The 18,184-nt window shown below is 35.6% G+C and overlaps 1 protein-coding gene across 1 annotated transcript; it reads right to left on the reverse strand.

The window, feature by feature from the left end:
• Positions 5,231-13,943, reverse strand: LOC18788507 (WAT1-related protein At4g28040). The gene is made up of 7 exons (XM_007227106.2): positions 13,762-13,943; positions 13,619-13,687; positions 13,383-13,499; positions 6,234-6,468; positions 5,994-6,152; positions 5,531-5,679; positions 5,231-5,438 (listed from the first exon to the last, which is right to left on the reverse strand). Exons 1-7 carry the CDS (start codon positions 13,941-13,943, stop codon positions 5,231-5,233), a joined length of 1,119 nt encoding a protein of 372 aa, XP_007227168.2.

Genomic DNA, 18,184 nt, shown 5'->3' on the forward strand with positions numbered 1-18,184 from the left:
ATATATTTTTTTAATTTTTAATTTTTAAAAAAGGCCCACTTCACAATTTAAAAGTTAGGTTACTATATAATATTTTAGTATATATTATTTTTATTCAATAATATGTGAGAATTATTTGTATAATATGTTCATTTTGTGCGTCTTATTGAAACTTTTGTTAAAAATACGTGTATTAAACATGAAAAATACGTACATACATGTATACTATTAGACTTTAAAGTGCTAAATTCTTTGTATGGGTAATTACTCTGGGTGTCTTAAACTACTCTTATCAATAAACGAAAATGGGGGAAAATATTTAAAAGAAAAAATGGATCCCAGTAAGTTACTTATTTTCGTTTGGGTGTCTAAATTAAATTCCTCCAGATCTCAAGAGCCCCAAGGCCCAAGTCTTTGATTGATATAATTATTATTAATCAAAGCCCAGCCTATAGCCAAGCCCATTAGCCCAACTCTCCAATGTTAACTACACTTACCAAACCATCATTGTACTTTGTTTATAAACACCTTTATAGGGGTGTGGATTTTTGATGTGGGATTTTAATAAAGGGCACCTCAAAAGATAAGCCTACATAGAAATCCTTATTTTTATTGTCGGTGCAATCGGCATCCTCTTTGGGTTTCCATCTTTCTGCAGTTTAGGACACAAGGCATAACCCTTCTTCTTGATCCTGGTTCGGTGGTTGTATGAGAGTTTATCTTTTAAAAATTAAAGAAAGATAATTGCTATGTATTTATAAGTAATTATCTTAGTTATATATATATATATATGTATATAGAGGCGGATTCATTAAGACGCAAGGAGGTGCAGCTGCACCTTCCCTCGTCGGAAAAACCATTGTAGGTACTTCAAATTGCCCATTTGCTCAACTGGTGTACAGATTACCTTATTTCCATTTTCAACAGTTAAGTAAATGTCTTTGTCCTTTTACTTTAATTTATTTTTATATTACTCCATTTACTTAAGTTTACAATGTAAATAAAAAAGTACCTCCCATTTAGATTCAAATAAAAATACTAGAAAATCAAATTCCTACCAAATCAAAATATGAAAAATTGGTTTTAGTGCAAAATACGATTTAGGCTAAAATGATGGCTCATTAAGTCAATATATGCTTCATACTAAAATCCCATAAAATCAAGTTTTCTTATTTGATGTGTAAGGAATAAAAGCCGCCAAAAATTATCTTGAGAAAATGATTATTCCAAAAAACCATTTTTCATACTTAATCAATTTTGCATCTCCGCTAAAAAATTTCTGAGTCCACCGCTGTATGTATATATGTATATGTATGTATTAGTAAAATAGTCCTTGTTAGTGTAGTTACGTGTCAAAGAAAAAAAATGTTAAGTAAGCATGGCTATGGTACTAGCTTTGTCAATTCACCAAGAAGAATAAAATAGGATTGGAGGAATTGGAATCTTCCTTATCTACAAAGGTAGACTACATAAATAACTATATATATATTACTTGAATGGTAAGCATACAAACCACCAAAACACCATCTAATGGTAAAAGACTTATTGCCGACCTATTCCTTATATATATAAATATATATATATATATATATATATATAACATTACTTGCTTAGCAAATGAAAAGAAAAAAACGAGAGAGAAATAGTGGTAGAGAGAAGTAAGAAAAAGAGTGAGAAATTAAGTTTGTGAATGCGGTGAAAAATTGAAAAACACCTTACATTTCTAGCAAACGCTTTGGTGTTAAGGTAGGGGTTTATTGGGGGCCTTTACGGGGATTGATCTAATTAAATTTCGAGAGCTTTATACTATGTGTGATTTTATAATGGATATTCTTGATATTACAGTTTGGTTGACGTTCCTTGTATTGGGTGTTAACGTATTCTTAACTATTTGAATAATGTTGGCATAATTGTATACATTGGTGATGTTTTAAATGGTTACATTGTTGTGAGATACGTGGGATATATGAAAGGCATAATTATATCATGTCATGGAAATTGGTTGGAGTTGTTGAATTGAGAAAATAATTATGGAAAAGAGGGTAATGGAAATAGTCTTTTGTGTAGTTGAGTCTAACTCTTGGCAAGTATCCCATAGTGCACATGATTTTTACTGGGTGATTCGGGACTGGCAACAGGGAGTTGGAGAAGATGACTAACAAAAGAAAAATTATGGGATGATTAGATAGGTGTTAGTTAATATAAATGGGCATTCGGGACCAAGTGGTATAAGCATGGTATGAGATGTGCAGGTCTGCTTGTCCAGTTATATGAATTAACGGGAGTAGATGAAGAGCATTCATGCATTATTATTAATAATGTGATATTTGGCTGTGTGATTGTATGTCACTTAATTTAATTATATCAATTTCATTTAAACAGGCTTATGTCCCTACTGAGCTGTGGTTTCACTCACCTCCTAATAGATTTTGCACGTACCGAACCTGAAGTCTAGAACTTGTGATGATTTTGACATATCTATAGAATGTATTGTGTACATAGCTTGCGGATGAATAATGAGATATTCTTTTAGTGAATTCTCGAGGAGTTCTAACTTATAAAATAATGTAAAATTTTTAAGATTTCAGATGTTGTCATTTCCGCTGAATATTCTATGTAAAATATTCATTTTATTTATTTAAATGTTTCTTCACATTTTAGTTATAGTTTTTATTAAATTCTATAATTAATGTGTGAATCACGTCTTAGCCCAAAGTTACGTAAATCCATAGATTGAGGCGTGACAAGTTGATATTGAAAAGTGGCAAGCCCTTTCCCTTTCTCTTCTGCTGAAGTGATGGGAATGAACTCTGCTCCCTTGCTACTCTTTAGTCCTTGGGTTGAGAACCTTCATGACATTACTTGATCATTGTAGATTGGCCAATGCTAACCCCAAAGATTGGGTAACGTATCTTTTCATGCTTGGAAGAAGAGACAACATTTATCTTGCTCAACCAAGGCCGACCTAAGATGCCATTGTAAGGAGAGGTTGTCTCGATGATCATGAAGCTCTGTGCGCTAATCATTGGTAGAGAATAGACATTTAGAACTATTATGCCAACAACAATCGAAGTTGATCTGTTAAAGTCTGTTAATGGTCTAGCGGACTTGATGATCAGACTTTCAAGGCCCATATGTTGGACAACTGATATTTGCATTATGTTGCTGCATTGTCTTCATCTACATGGATTCGGTCAAACATAGTATAACAATAAAGAGGACCACACAACAACCAGAGCAATAAACGTGGGTTGAGAAGCTAATATGATGTTTTTTCCTATTTCTCAAGGTGAAAATCTAAGTTATTTTCAGTCCTAACTAATTCAACATGTCAAGGTCTTCTTATGGAGGGAACTTTTTTTCAAGGTTTTTTTAAAAAAAATAATAATAATTAAATAATGTGTTTTGGGGGGTATTTTAATAAGGCCTATCTTGTATTTTAATAATTCAAAATTTTTTTAAGTCTACATTAATAATTTTGTTGTTGTTGCAAAAATCACTCGAATTGGAAGGCTGTAAGAGCATGTCTAATGCAAGGGCAAGAGGCAAGGCGCTAGGGGCTATTTTAGCCGTTCAAAATGGTACTATTCACAAAATATAGCCTCTCAAATTTTTTGTGATTCTAGTGGCGAGGGGAAGGGGCTAAAACTCAAAACTTCTTCTTTTAGTTTATTATTATTTTATTGGTGAGAAAAACACTTATTTTTCATCGTCATTGTGAAACGATAAGAAAAGATATCCAAGTGTTGGATATTGAAGTGTAGAGATGAATTTATGTGAGAAGAAGATGAAGAAAGCCTATTTATTGAGGTTTGAATGTAGAAATGTAAAAAGGATAAAGAAGTAAAAATGTTTGGAGTATATATAAAAATTTTAAAAAAGGGTAAACAAAGACTAAACTAGCTGTTGGACTGAAAAAAAAAATGGGCTGAACCTTAAAAATAAAAATAAAAATAACCTAAAAAGCCCAGCTACTAGCCGGTCCATCCCATTGTCATTGAGGGCGCCACGTGGCAGCTTCTCATAGGCCATTGCATTTGGAAATGTCAGCTTTTGCTACACCTTTTTTTTTTCTTTCAAAAGCTGACTGTGGGACCCATTCTTGTTTGAGTAAGCACTTTAACAAAACCAGCCCCTCATCTTGCCTTAGGCCAAACTGGACTGGGCCAAACACATGTTTTAGAAAGTGTCTTTTTTCAATTGAGGCCAGATCTAGACCTAGCCTAGGTCAGATCAGTCCCATTAGACAGGCACTAATCATTTGATTAATGATAGTCATTTTACTATTTATACGAAATCATTGTGTTCTAGTTGTTTCATCACAAGTGGTTTACAGTTTGTCAAATTTATGTTTAAAGATTATCTATGAATGAAGATTTGAAATATATATAGACAGTTCATATAATTGAAATACGATGTAAAGTATAATTGAAACAAGATGGAAAGCGGATCCAACCAGAATTCTATGAAATAACCTTTTGAGAAATTGAGAGACCCCTGAATAGAAAGAGACTCTTGTCTCAACCCTTAGTTAATTCCTTTTTCGAGAAATGCAATATTTTAAACTATTCTAATATATGAGGAAGAGGGGGTTCAAACTCGGGTGCAAAGGCACACTCTGAGCCAACTGGCCTAGTTCACATTTGCTCTCGAGCATTTTTAATGAAACTTTAGTGGTACTTCATCATCTACATCAGCCGTAGTTATCTTCATCAACCTTAATTATCTCCATCAACCTTAATCATGTCTGTCATCATAGGCTATGTCTTCTTCATGTGCATAAAAGAAAATTGAACTTCTATTTTGTACTTTTATTTTTCCCAGTCAGTGTTTTTTATTATAATGAGAGGGAGCTGCCTATTTTATAAGAAAGGAGTACATGATGATCATTTTGCACTCATTCTTTTATTTTTTAAATCTCATATTATTTATGCAAATTTCAATAACGCTCCTTATGAAAAATTCTTTATAAAAAAAAATAGCTATTTTACACTTTGTCAATACACACAATTATTCTTTCAATCCTTTGATAAGAGAAAGAAACTTAAAATAGCCATAACAAAATCCATAGGGAATTCAAACTGAAAACCCAGTAAGAAATTATAGTAAGTCCAAATTTAGGGACAGTGAAAGTGACAAGCCATGTTACAAGCGGTTGCATTTTGGCCACAATTAAAGGAACACGAGAATCACAAGTCCTTAGTGTTTTTTTTTTTGGACGAAACACAAGTACTTAGTTTAATCATAATAGTTAAGGTAATTTCTGTGGCAGAAGTGGTTCTTCCAGATCAATTTTACAGCTCGTCTTCTCTGAAGAGTCATCAATGAAGACTTCTATCATTTTCGGCTGATCAGAAGGCTGCTCCGAATCTACCTCTTGTTTCCTCTTTTGGGGGTCTTCGGCTTTGCCCCATATCACAACATATAAGCCAATGATCACAGCAATAGCACCCACCAAGCTGAGTGAACCAAAGGAGGAAACTTTCTTGATAATTGAAGGATACGTTTGAAAATTAAATACAGCTGAAATTGTGAAAAAATAATATATTACCTTCCCAAATATAATTCTTCATGTAGAAACAGACCAGCTACAATGGTCGTAATAACTGTACATAGGGGGCTGAACATGGCAACGTAGAGTGGACCTTTCTCTGATATACACCAGGTTTGTATGAAAAAGGACACAGCAGCATAAAATCCCTATTAAGTTAGAAGTTCCAATGCAGCCATGTAGATGAGAACCTCAAATTAGTACTTGTTAGTGCATTTAATTTAAACAGATATGTTCAAGTGCGGACGTGAGGACGTTCGGACAGTGAGAGGTCAGGTGCCCGACTATATATTTCTGATTGATTTGTGGACTGTGAGAGACCGAGGGCCCTTTTATATAGTGCTGAACTAGTCTTTCACAGTCCGCATTTGAACTGACATGTTTACTTATGTACCTAGAAAATCCACACTAAAGATTTCTATTGTTTTTACAAAAGCATAAGTTTGGAGAACTGGCTACTTACTGCATATACTAAACTTCCAAGTTCAAGAGCTGAATGCAGATGCCATACTTGTAGGTCATGCTCCAAAAAAAGACAAACTATTGTTGATTGTATAGTTGCCAAGAAAGACATCCAGAAAGCTGAATATAGGTGGTCTGGACAACATGCTGAAACTGGGACCTATTTGCAAACTGAACACAATTCTGTATAATTTTGATTGCTTGAATTATATATCATGAATCAGAAGTTGGCGAGACTTACCTGCAGAATCACCCAAGTTGACGCAAAAACACTGTATAAAAGTAGAAATAGACAACCCAGCTTCAAATTCTCACCCGCCATGTCAAAGAGAGATTTTGAGGGTTGACCAAAAAACTGTGTGTTCAATAACTTTGTGCCTTTGATAAATGTCATGTAAATGGCTCCCCCAACACAGATGATTGTCCCTACTATCTTGGCATTACTTCTCACGCTTCTCAGATTAACTTTCTCGAATCTACATAGAATAAAACAAATTCAGAACAAGTTCAGTTACTAATTTCTAACTTGTTGGCATAAATAACCTCGCTTACTTAATTTGGCCAAAAAAAAAAAAATTAACCTTGCTTACTTAATTTGCTTTCAATTATTTTATTCAAAGTTTCTGTTAGAATCATGATGGGCACTGCATGAATTTTTGTTTCAATATTTTCCTGAATGTGCTACAAAACCTTAGAATGGTACATAGAACTATATGTCGGTCGGGAGGCAAAGCCATCTCAGGCCTACGTACATGTGGCTCTGTGTAAGAGGGAAAGAGTTTTTCTATTTAAACCTCGAACTTCTCTTTGTTCACCCCATATTCCAAGTTCACCCCAACTTCTAATTCAAATTTTCACAATTTCTAATAAAACCCCACTTTCTTCCCAAACTAACCCTAAATACACACCCAGCAGAAAAAATAAAAGTAAAAAACTCATCAACCTCACACCCCACACCCCCGCTATCTTGCCCCTCACCACTCTAAGTTCACCTCACCCTCACATTATTTAAAGAGAAAAAAACAATGTTGTCAAATGCGTAGCAGCATTATTTTATTATTATTTTAAAAAAAAAATGTGAATGAACTAGGAAAAAGGATGGATAAATACCCTACTGGAGATGGTATTAGTAGACACATGTGTAAGACGATTTATTGTCTCAGCCCATAAAAGATGATCTTCTAATCCCAAGAGGATTCGAGTTTTGGTTTGATCAGGAAATAGAACTCAATCCTTATGAGATAATACTTGTACAAAGCTTATTAAAGTTAAACACAAGTATTATCAGGATTCCTAATATAACATGGATTGAAACAAACCTATTCTAATGCAAAAAGGACACTCAAACGCTTCTTGATAGGCAAAGCTTTATGAGTGATGCACATATAAATAGAGGTCCCTCCCCTTGCAGCAAACACCCTCTCAAATCAGATCTCACCCTATCTAAGAGAAAGAGAAACAAAAGTGCTGCATAGGGTAGAAGACTCTCTAGATGAAATCAAGATACTCTACTGCTACAATGGCTGAACAAGGTTAGTATTATCGTATAAAAGTTTAGTAAAGACTTACATGTGGTATCAGAGCTCTAGGCTTTTGTCCTTTAATCTAACCATTTGATCATAAGCTATAAAAGTATGCAGTTTTTCCTTCTTTTAAAAATCTTAACTGTTAAGAGCATAAGGTTATCTCTGCTCATAAAGTTTTGACCAATAATTTGAAAACTGCTATGCATAGTGAGTAAGCCACAGCTGCTCAGGTTGTGTAGGAGTTCTTGAATTTGACAGTTTGGTCAGAAAATTGCATCAGTGTTTGTAGCCTTCTATATGATTCTCCATCCACAGATGGAAATTGTACAGATTGATCGCCACTGATGGAACAATCTGGACAGTTAGTTGCACTGGCTTGTAAGTATCTTTACATCCACAGATGTGAGTTACTTGCGCAGGAAGCCTGTACAGTTAACCGTTTAGGGTTTTGGAACACGTTAAACTTAAACCCACAGGTATAAGTTGACATGTTTAAGTAAAGATTTAGGGACAGTTTTATTTAATTCGTACTGCAAATTTTACAGTGAATCAAAACTCCATCGAAACCTTGACTGGATCGAATTATGGCAAGTGGAAACAGGATCTGGAAATATCTCTAGGCTTTCTGGATTACGATTTTGTGCTCAAAGAGAAACCTCCTCAAGAACCAGCTGCAGATGCTTCTGCAGAAACTAAGACTAAGTTTGCCAAATGGGAAAAGGCAAACAAGATGGCTATGTTAATCATGCAAAGGGCTATGTCTTCATCAGTGAAAGGAAGTATTCCTAAATCTAAGAATGCACAGCAATACTATGAGGCAATTGCACAGAGGTTTAAGGAATCTGAAAAAGCTGTCAAGAGTACCTTGCTGAATCAATTGATTGATATGAAATATGATGGGCAAGGTTGTGTGAGAGCTCATATCATGAACTTGATTGACTTAGGGACAAAATTACAGGAATTGGATATGACAGTAGATGAAGATATGATGGTCCATTTTGCACTAAATTCATTGCCTAAAGAATTTAAATCTCTCAAGGAAACCTATATTGCTCAGAAGGAGAACTGGACTTTGAATGATCTTATTACTATTTCTGTCCAACAAGAACACAACATCATAAGAGAAAGGGGAGCCAAAATGGTCAACATGGTTCAGACTAAACAGAACAAGGAAAATAAGTATAAGACTGCAACTGGGAAAGAAAAAGAGAGCATTACAGAAAATGCTTTAAAACCTACAACTGGATTGGGTTGTTTCTTTTGCAAGAAAGCTGGGCATATGAAAAGAGACTGCAGGAAATACAAAAGGTGGCTGGAAAAGAAGAAGGGAAAAGGTAATAACAATCTGATTTTGGTCTGTTTTGAATCTAATTTGGTTAATTTCTCGTGTGATTCATGGTGGTTAGATAGTGGTGCTTCTATTCATGTGGCTAATTCCTTGCAGGAGTTTACAAGCAAGAGGCTGCCAAGCAAGGATGAAGTGAAGGTGTTCGTGGGAAATGGAGAAGAAGTCCAAGTTAATTACATAGGGACAGTTAGAATCAAGCTAGAATTTGGTTTTGTTTTGGAATTAGATGAAGTAGTTTATGTTCCTTCTATGAAGAAGAGTTTGATTTCAGTTACTAGACTTGTAAAATCAAAGTTCAGTTTGAATTTTGATGGAACTGGTTGTTCTATTTTCAGAAATAAAGATTTAGTTGGCAAAGCAAGTCTCATTGATGGAATGTTTCGGTTAAACTGTAAAAGAACTGAAATGGAAATAAACATTGTGCAAACTAAAACCAATGAGATTTCCTTCAAATTATGGCATAAGAGACTTGGACATGTTTCAAAAGAAAGGATAACACAACTGTGCAAAGAATCTGTCTTACCACCATTGAATCACGAAAACATAGATGAAGTTTGCATTCCATGTATCAAAGGGAAATTAACCAACTTAAGAAAGAAAGGGGCATTGGGGAGCAAAGGTTTATTAGAGCTCATTCACACAGACATATGTGGACCTTTTCCAAATCCAACTCATGAAGGGTTTAACTACTTTATAACCTTTACAGATGATTTTTCAAGATATGGATATATCTATCTTATTAAAGAGAAATCCAGCGCATTGGACAAGTTCAAAATTTATAAGGCTGAAGTAGAAAACCAGTTGAACTTGAAAATAAAGGTGGTTCGATCGGATAGAGGAGGAGAGTACTATGGAAGGTTTGATGAGACTGGAAGAAATCCTGGACCTTTTGCTAAATTTCTTCAAGAAGAAGGAATCATAGCTCAGTATACCAACCCAGGTACACCTCAGCAAAATGGAATTTCAGAAAGAAGAAATAGGACCTTGAAAGACATGATAAGAAGCATGATGAGCTGTACAAATTTACCAATTTTTCTTTGGGGAGAAGCCTTAAAAACAGCAAATTACATTCTAAATAGAACTCCAACCAAAAGCATAAATAGAATCCCCTATGAAGTGTGGAATGGAAGGAAGCCTAGCATTAAACATCTGCGAGTATGGGGTTGTAAAACAGAAGCAAAACCTTACAATCCTGTAGAAAAGAAGTTGGATCCAAAAACCATCAGTGGTTATTTTGTTGGCTATCCTGAAAGAACAAAGGGATATAGATTTTATTGCCCCAAACACACTAGCAAATTCATAGAAACCTCAAGAGCAGTCTTTATAGAAACTGACCAAGAAAGAGATGAGGAAGAAAGTTTCAGTTTTGAAGAAATAACCTTGAACCATGACATGCCACAGATTTCGAATGAAGATATTGTCAGACTACCTCAAATTGATTCAAGCAATACTCAACTGGGACACATTGAGGAGATCAATACAAATGGACTTGAAATTGCAGAACCAATGGAATTAAATGACGATCAAGCACTGCCAGCAGAAAACCAAGTCATGGCTCAAGCACCTGAAGTAGAAAATCTAGAACCCAACGTGGAACTAAGAAGATCACAAAGGCAAAGAAAACCTGCTTTAGGAGATGATTATTTTGTGTACTTGCAGGGAGCAGAACATGATGTGAATATCTTAGAAGATCCTGCAACCTTTAAACAGGCCATGACAAGTGAAAAGAGAGAAAACTGGTTTGCAGCAATGAAATCAGAACTGAATTCAATGGAGAAAAATGGAGTCTGGAAGCTTGTAACTTTACCCCAGGGTTGCAAGCCAATTGGTTGTAAGTGGGTATATAAAACAAAATTGGACTCAAAAGGACAGATAGACAGGTATAAGGCAAGGTTGGTTGCAAAGGGATTCACACAGAAAGAAGGAATAGATTTTAATGAGACTTTCTCACCAGTCTCAACCAAAGATTCATTAAGGGTTATTATGGCCCTTGTAGCACATTTTGACCTCCACTTGCACCAGATGGATGTCAAAACAGCTTTTCTAAATGGAGATTTGGAAGAAGACATATACATGGTACAACCTGAAGGTTTTGTTCAAGAAGGGGGAAAAAGTTTGGTCTGCAAGCTATGCAAATCAATCTATGGATTAAAACAAGCCTCTAGACAGTGGTACCTAAAGTTCAATAAAGTAGTGAAAGATTTTGGTTTTGTTGAGAATGTTTTAGATGAATGCATATACATGAAGATGAGTGGGAGACATTTCATTATACTAGTTCTGTATGTGGATGACATTCTACTAGCATGCACAAACCTCACCATGCTACATGACTGCAAGAATTTCCTATCTAAGAATTTTGAAATGACTGATCTAGCTGAGGCATCATATGTTTTAGGCATAGATATAAGCAGAGATCGAAAGAATGGGGTACTTGGACTATCACAAAAATCCTACATAGAAAAGGTGCTCAAGAGATTCAATATGCAAAACTGCACAGGAAGTGACATTCCTATCTCAAAAGGGGATAAACTGAGCACTGAACAAGCACCTAAGACTGAGCAAGAAAAGCTGGAAATGGTTGATAAACCATATGCTTCACTAGTTGGAAGCTTAATGTATGCGCAGGTTTGTACCAGACCTGACTTGGCCTTTGCAGTCAGTGTGCTAGGAAGATTTCAATCTAATCCTGGACAAGCTCACTGGATTGCAGGGAAAAGAGTGTTAAGATATTTGCAAAGGACAAAAGATTACAAGCTGACATTCAAAAGAAGTGATACACTGGAATTACAAGGTTATGCAGATGCTGATTTTGCAGGATGTCAAGACTCCTTAAAATCTACATCAGGTTTTGTGTTTATGTTTGGCGAAGGTGCAGTGTCGTGGAGAAGTGTAAAACAACCTCTGACAGCAGGTTCAACTATGTTTGCTGAGTTTCTAGCATGCTATGAAGCTACCTCTCAAGCCATATGGTTAAGAAATTTCATCATCAGCTTGAATGTGGTTGAATCAATACACAGACCAATTCAAATATGGAATGACAACAGTGCAGCAGTTTTGTTTGCAAAAAGAAACAAAAGAACAAAGGGTTCGAGACTGTTGGATGTCAAGTTCATAATTGTGAAGGAGAAAATTGCTCAAGGCTATACTAATATAAGTCATATCAGTACAGACAGAATGATTGCAGACCCTCTCACAAAAGGAATCCCAAATGCAGTGTTTCACAGGCATGTTATGAGCATGGGATTAAGGAATGATTTGAATGCTTAAATCAGTGGGAGCCTTGTTAAGTTTTGAGTAGTTTTCTGTTATAGCTTTAATTCACAGTTGGTTATGGTTTCGATGGATGTTTATTTTATTTTGTGATTCAAAAATAAAGTTTTCTCATTAAAACAGTTTACATGCTTAAATGTTATATATGTATATGCTTATAAATACTTGAATGAATTAAGCAGAAAGCTAGCTAAAGATATATGCATATGGTTTTCATTCATGACAGGATATCATTTAAAAGTGATAAGACCTTAGTAGTCAAATTAAAGGGACATTGAATGAACATGTTCATAAAAGCTTTCCAGTAGAACATGTTTATTTTTCTGTTTAATCTTGATGGAAGCTTATGTGGTTTTAAAGAATGATTAATGTAATTATAAAGACCCTGGAGCATTAGATATCCAGTGAAGTCTTGATGGTTCCTTTTCATTCTTTAAAGTTGACAATTGCTTGATGGAATCAGTTTGAGTTATATTTCACAAAGGCCTTAAGTGATCAACACAAAACTTTGGGATTAATCGATCAAGTGGGAGAATGTAAGACGATTTATTGTCTCAGCCCATAAAAGATGATCTTCTAATCCCAAGAGGATTCGAGTTTTGGTTTGATCAGGAAATAGAACTCAATCCTTATGAGATAATACTTGTACAAAGCTTATTAAAGTTAAACACAAGTATTATCAGGATTCCTAATATAACATGGATTGAAACAAACCTATTCTAATGCAAAAAGGACACTCAAACGCTTCTTGATAGGCAAAGCTTTATGAGTGATGCACATATAAATAGAGGTCCCTCCCCTTGCAGCAAACACCCTCTCAAATCAGATCTCACCCTATCTAAGAGAAAGAGAAACAAAAGTGCTGCATAGGGTAGAAGACTCTCTAGATGAAATCAAGATACTCTACTGCTACAATGGCTGAACAAGGTTAGTATTATCGTATAAAAGTTTAGTAAAGACTTACAACATGAACAAAAGGCAACCAGAGCAAAACTCTAGGGAAATGCTAGGGAGACTACATTTATAGACCATCTTGTGTCTTTGTTAGAGCTTAGACCCATTATATTTGGTGCGATCCATACATGTTAGAAAAGTGATACATAAATGTGTTATATGTAGGTTGAATATGGCATGATTTTAAGAAACAAATAATAAATTAAAAATGGTTACTAAGGTAGTAACTCAATTTAGCCGATTTATTGTTATGAGTTGTAGTACAAACACGAAGAGTTTAACGTGCGCTTACCCAACAACTGTGGCCAGTACAAAGGTGATTGCAGGAACCAGATTAGCCATTGCACTTGCTATTGTTGAAGAGGCTAAATACAGGCCCTCAAAGTAAGCATTCTGATTTGCAGTCACACTGCGTATGAAAAATTATGTCACTGATTTTCAGCTTCATAAGCTCCACAACAAATCCTACTTATACGATCGAGTTACTAGCAACTCTAAAACAAGATAATAAATCATTAGATACTTTACCCAATAAGAGAGGACAGAAATATTAAACAAAAGCCCTTTAATCCCAAGGAAGCTCTGCATGGATTTCTCCTGCCAAAAAAAAATCATATATATATATATGAGAGAGAGAGAGAGAGAGAGAGAGAGAGAGAGGACGAAATTACCATTTGGCGAAGCAAGCAAAAGGAGCCAGGAGCAAACTGCCTATAGCTTGCCTGTACACCACAAACACCCTGGGGCTCGTTCCTTGTACCAAAGCAACTCTAGTGAATAGAGCAAGCCCTGCAAAGATGCTTTGCATTCCGATCATAGCCACCACCGCCTTGTAATCCTGCATCCCACCCATGCTTTTTACCTGCAAAAAGCTTTACACACCAAAGTGCTCATTGATAAAACTACTTTTCCATCATATATATATATATGAGTACTACATTTGCTGATTATCTATCCATTACAGATGAATTCCATATACATTAGTGGGGTCTACTTCTATTAGAAAGATGTTCAACAAATATATAAATTTGCAATTAATGGAGCCAATATGCATGCATGCGGCATTGAAGTCCATTCCGAACTATAATATTAATTATAGAAAGCTAGACTGTACTGCTTACATAATTTCTAACTTATACTATTTGTGGTGTAAAATCAAATATTGACTTCAGTTCTTTGGCCTATATCCATTTCATCTTCTTTATTACACACGGGTTGTTTCTTTTTTTGGTATTTCCTTTATGAGCATATTGCTAGTAATGTATATCATTTAAAATTCAAAATAGAATTGCATTTACATATTTGAATTTCTAATATGGAGAAATTGCAGTTATTATTTCTTCCAACTCATAGTATAAGAAAAAGAAAGTTTTTGAATAATACCCACTCAGTCGTTCAATTAACATGACCACAATTAAATAAATTAGGTAAAAATTAATAGAGTCGAGATAAAGTCCCTTCCGTGTCTGGTTAGGGCTTAGGAAATAAGGTTTTGGTCTGCCGTCACAACCTTCTATGTGGAGTGGGCGCTGCTTTGGCCGCCGAGGTTTCTCATCGTCTGCGTGGTTTGCTGGAGTTGGGTTTCTCATTGTCTGCGGGGTTTCTCGTCGTCTGTAGGGTTTCCCATCATTTGGTGGTGGAGTTGGTGCTAGTTTGGTTTATGGGGTTTGAGTTTTTCATCTAAGGGTTTGGTTTGGTCGTCTCGATTTGAGTTTCTTCTCAAAGTCTTGGCTGCAGGTTGCTTTTTCTGAGGCTAATGGATCCCATTGATGGGATTACACAGGGGCATACCAGATCTCGAATGCAGAGGCTGTCGAAGTTGTTGTTCTTGATTATCTCGATGGCCTAAAAGCGACTCGCTTTCTCTTGGTGGGGCGGTTGCTAACGACTAATCACAAGGATTTCTTGGTGGGCACGATGAAGCGTATTTGCTCGAATGAGTAAATACTCCAAACCACTATATTAGTGGGTCCTTTGCACAACATGAGATATTTAATACAAAGGAAATGGTGGGAATTTCAATTAAGAAGGAATTAAAGTCGGCTTGGCTTCTCCATTCTCTTTTCTCTCTACTACCAAAACTCTCTATGTTCATCTCATTGAACTTGATAAGGAGACAAGAGGGAATCATAGGCTCTCCTTTCACTTCACTGTTGCACATTTCATCTATTTTTTTAGAGAACGTGGAATCATTTTGCAAAAATCTTTCATGACATTGATATGCCATATATGAATGCTCGTTATAAAGTTGGATCCATCCTTGCTTTTGATATATATATATATTTGTTTAAAAATAAGGTTTATAATTGATCCCAACAAAAAAAAAATTATAGCCCACCCCTGTAAATATTCCTAGGTCCGCCATTGCCCTCCTCCTCATACATTATAGTAGTTTAATTATTGCATTTATCAAAAAAGGGAAAACAAAGGGATGAGGCAAGAGTCTCTCAATGTAACATCCCACATCGACCAATGGAGAGGGGGTGATGTGTCTTATATGTACATATCCGCCTCCATCTAGCATGAGGCCTTTTGGGAGCTCATTGGCTTCAGAGTCATGGGAACTCCGAAGTTAAGCGAGTTGGGGCTAGAGCAATCCCAGGATTGGTGACCCACTGGGAAGTTGCTCGTGAGTTCCCATAAACAAAACCGTAAAGGCAGATAAGGGGGCCCAAAGCAGACAATATCGTGCTACAGCAGAGCCGATCCCAAGATGTAACAATTTGGTATCAGAGCCACTGTGCCGTGTGGTGCGAATGTGCCGACAAGGACGTCGGGCCTCTGAAGGGGGTGGATTCTATCCGCTTTCCATCATATTTCAATTGTACTTTGCATTGTATTTCAATTATATGACTATATATATTTCAAATCTTCATTCATAGATAATCTTTAAACATAAATTTGACAAATTGTAAACCACTTGTGATGAAACAACTAGAACACAATGATTTCATATAAACAGTATGCATGTGTTTGTCCCAGTCCAATTTGACCTAAGACAAGATGAGGGGCTGGTTTTACCCAAGTACTGGCCTGGGCAAGAGTGTGTCCCACAGTCAATTTTTGAAAAATAAATAAATAAATAAAAAGGGCACAGCAAAAGCTGACTTTTCCAAAAGCAATGGCCTATAAGAAGCTGCCACGTGGCGCCCTCAATGATAATGAAATAGAACGAAACAGCTAGTAGTTGGGCTTTTTAGTTTTTTTTTTTTTTTCATTTAATCTTTTTTTTTTCAATCCAACGGCTAGTTTAGCATTTTTTTTTTACCCTTTTTTTTTTATATACTCCAAACATTTTTACTTGTTTATCCTTTTTGCATTTCTACATTCAAACCTCAATAAAGAGGCTTTCATCTTCACCTTCTTCTCACATAAACTCATCTCTATACTTTACAATCCAACACTTGGATATCTTTTCTTATAATTTCACAATGAAGATGAAAAAATAATTAAGTGTTTTTATCACCAATAAAATAATAATAAATTAAAAGAATAAGTTTTGAGTTTTAGCCCCTAACCTCTCACCTCTAGAACCACAAAAAATTTAAGAGACTATATTTTATAAATAGTACCATTTTAAGGGGCTAAAATAGCACCTAGCCTCTTGCATTAGACATGCTCTTACAGCCTTCCAATTCGAGTGATTTTTGCAAAAATAATTTATTAATACAGACTTAAAAGTTTTCGAATTATTAAAATACAATTTGAGATGGGCCTCATTAAAATACCCCCTCAAATACATTATTTAATTATTTTAAAAAAAAACCTTTAATCAAAGCTCCCTCCATAAGAAGACCTTGGTTGGGACTGAAAATAACTGAGATTTTCACCTTGAGAAACGGGAAAAAACGTCAGATTAGCTTCTCAACCCACGTTTATTTGCTTTGGTTTTTGTGTGGTCTTCTTCACTGTTCTGCTTCTTGTCTTTGGGACTTGTCTTCTGTCTCATTTGGTTAATTGTTTTTTTTCCCCCTGATAATATCTGTTTGGAACTTCACCTACGCAGTTAGATTCTTTGCCTGTTCTTCTGTTTTTCTTGCTTGGGCTCGGTTGTTCTTGTTTTCCGAGTCTGCATGCTATTGGTCTTGTTTGTTTTGTTTGGTTCTTTTTAGGCTTGTAATTCATTTCTTTTTAGTCAAGTCGTTTTTCACTGGGCTTGAGTCAGGATTGCTACTGTGGAGCTGACTCAACCATTGTTTTCAGTGTGACGTCATGCGTATATGGTTGGTAGTGATATTCACTAAATGGCGGGACTAATTATAGTTAAGTGTGATATGGAGAGTATGTGGAATAACTCGTACAAGTATAACTGTATAACTGTATAACTGTATAATTGATGGAGGGTTGTACGTACTGGAGCTACTTTGCTTACTGTCACAATGCCATCAGGAGTCCCTATATTATCATGAAGTCAAGGCCAAACGGGGGGACACACAATCTCTCTCAAAGACATACTTCACCTTGATCAACTTGGTCTCAAGTTTCTCAACGACTTTGTTGTTTTCATTTTCTGATTTCTAGTCTGAGAAATATTTTGATTATTTGCTTTGTCTCCTTCTTGGGTTGGTATAATTTCCACTTGGCGTTCGATTCTAGCTGTGATTGTTTAAAGTTCCATTGTATTTTCGTCCAATTTGAGTTATACTCAGTCCGATTACACTGCTTTTGCTTATATTTCAGTCTGCTCGGACTACATTTGCTTTTTTTTAATATGTAATATGTATGTTCGGACACTATTTCATGATCAATGAAAACAGTTCTTTTTGTCCATTTTCAACTTTAGAATTTTGTTACTTTGAGTTTATCATCACACAAGTGGATCCTTAACAAACTAGGCATATAAAATAATTAATCCAAGCCAGTTCCCCTCTTAGAGCACAATGGTTTGAAGAGAAGTTAAGATTTCTTAAGGTGCAAGACTCTCACTTTACATACTGTCTGAATCATACTCTTTCTATTGGGCTTTTTAACACCGATAGTGATATGACTAAGACTAAAAACTTACAGATTCTACTTGAGCCCAACTTGGAGTCCAAATAATTTAAAATAAAAATCCAAGCGCTAAAAATCCAAGCGCTAAAGTACTTGACCACA

This window comes from Prunus persica, chromosome G1 (genome assembly GCF_000346465.2).
Source record: "Prunus persica cultivar Lovell chromosome G1, Prunus_persica_NCBIv2, whole genome shotgun sequence".
In the NCBI taxonomy this organism is placed as follows: Eukaryota; Viridiplantae; Streptophyta; class Magnoliopsida; order Rosales; family Rosaceae; genus Prunus; species Prunus persica.

Bases quoted from the DNA above. Each gene is read 5' to 3' on its own strand.
- LOC18788507 (XM_007227106.2), bottom strand. From the start codon at position 13,943: ATGGGTGGGATGCAGGATTACAAGGCGGTGGTGGCTATGATCGGAATG. The intron at 6,153-6,233 runs GTAAGTCTCGCC...GTTTGCAAATAG, and splicing joins CAACTTGGGTGATTCTGCAG to GTCCCAGTTTCAGCATGTTG. The intron at 5,680-5,993 runs GTAAGTAGCCAG...CTAACTTAATAG, and splicing joins TTGGAAGTTTAGTATATGCA to GGATTTTATGCTGCTGTGTC.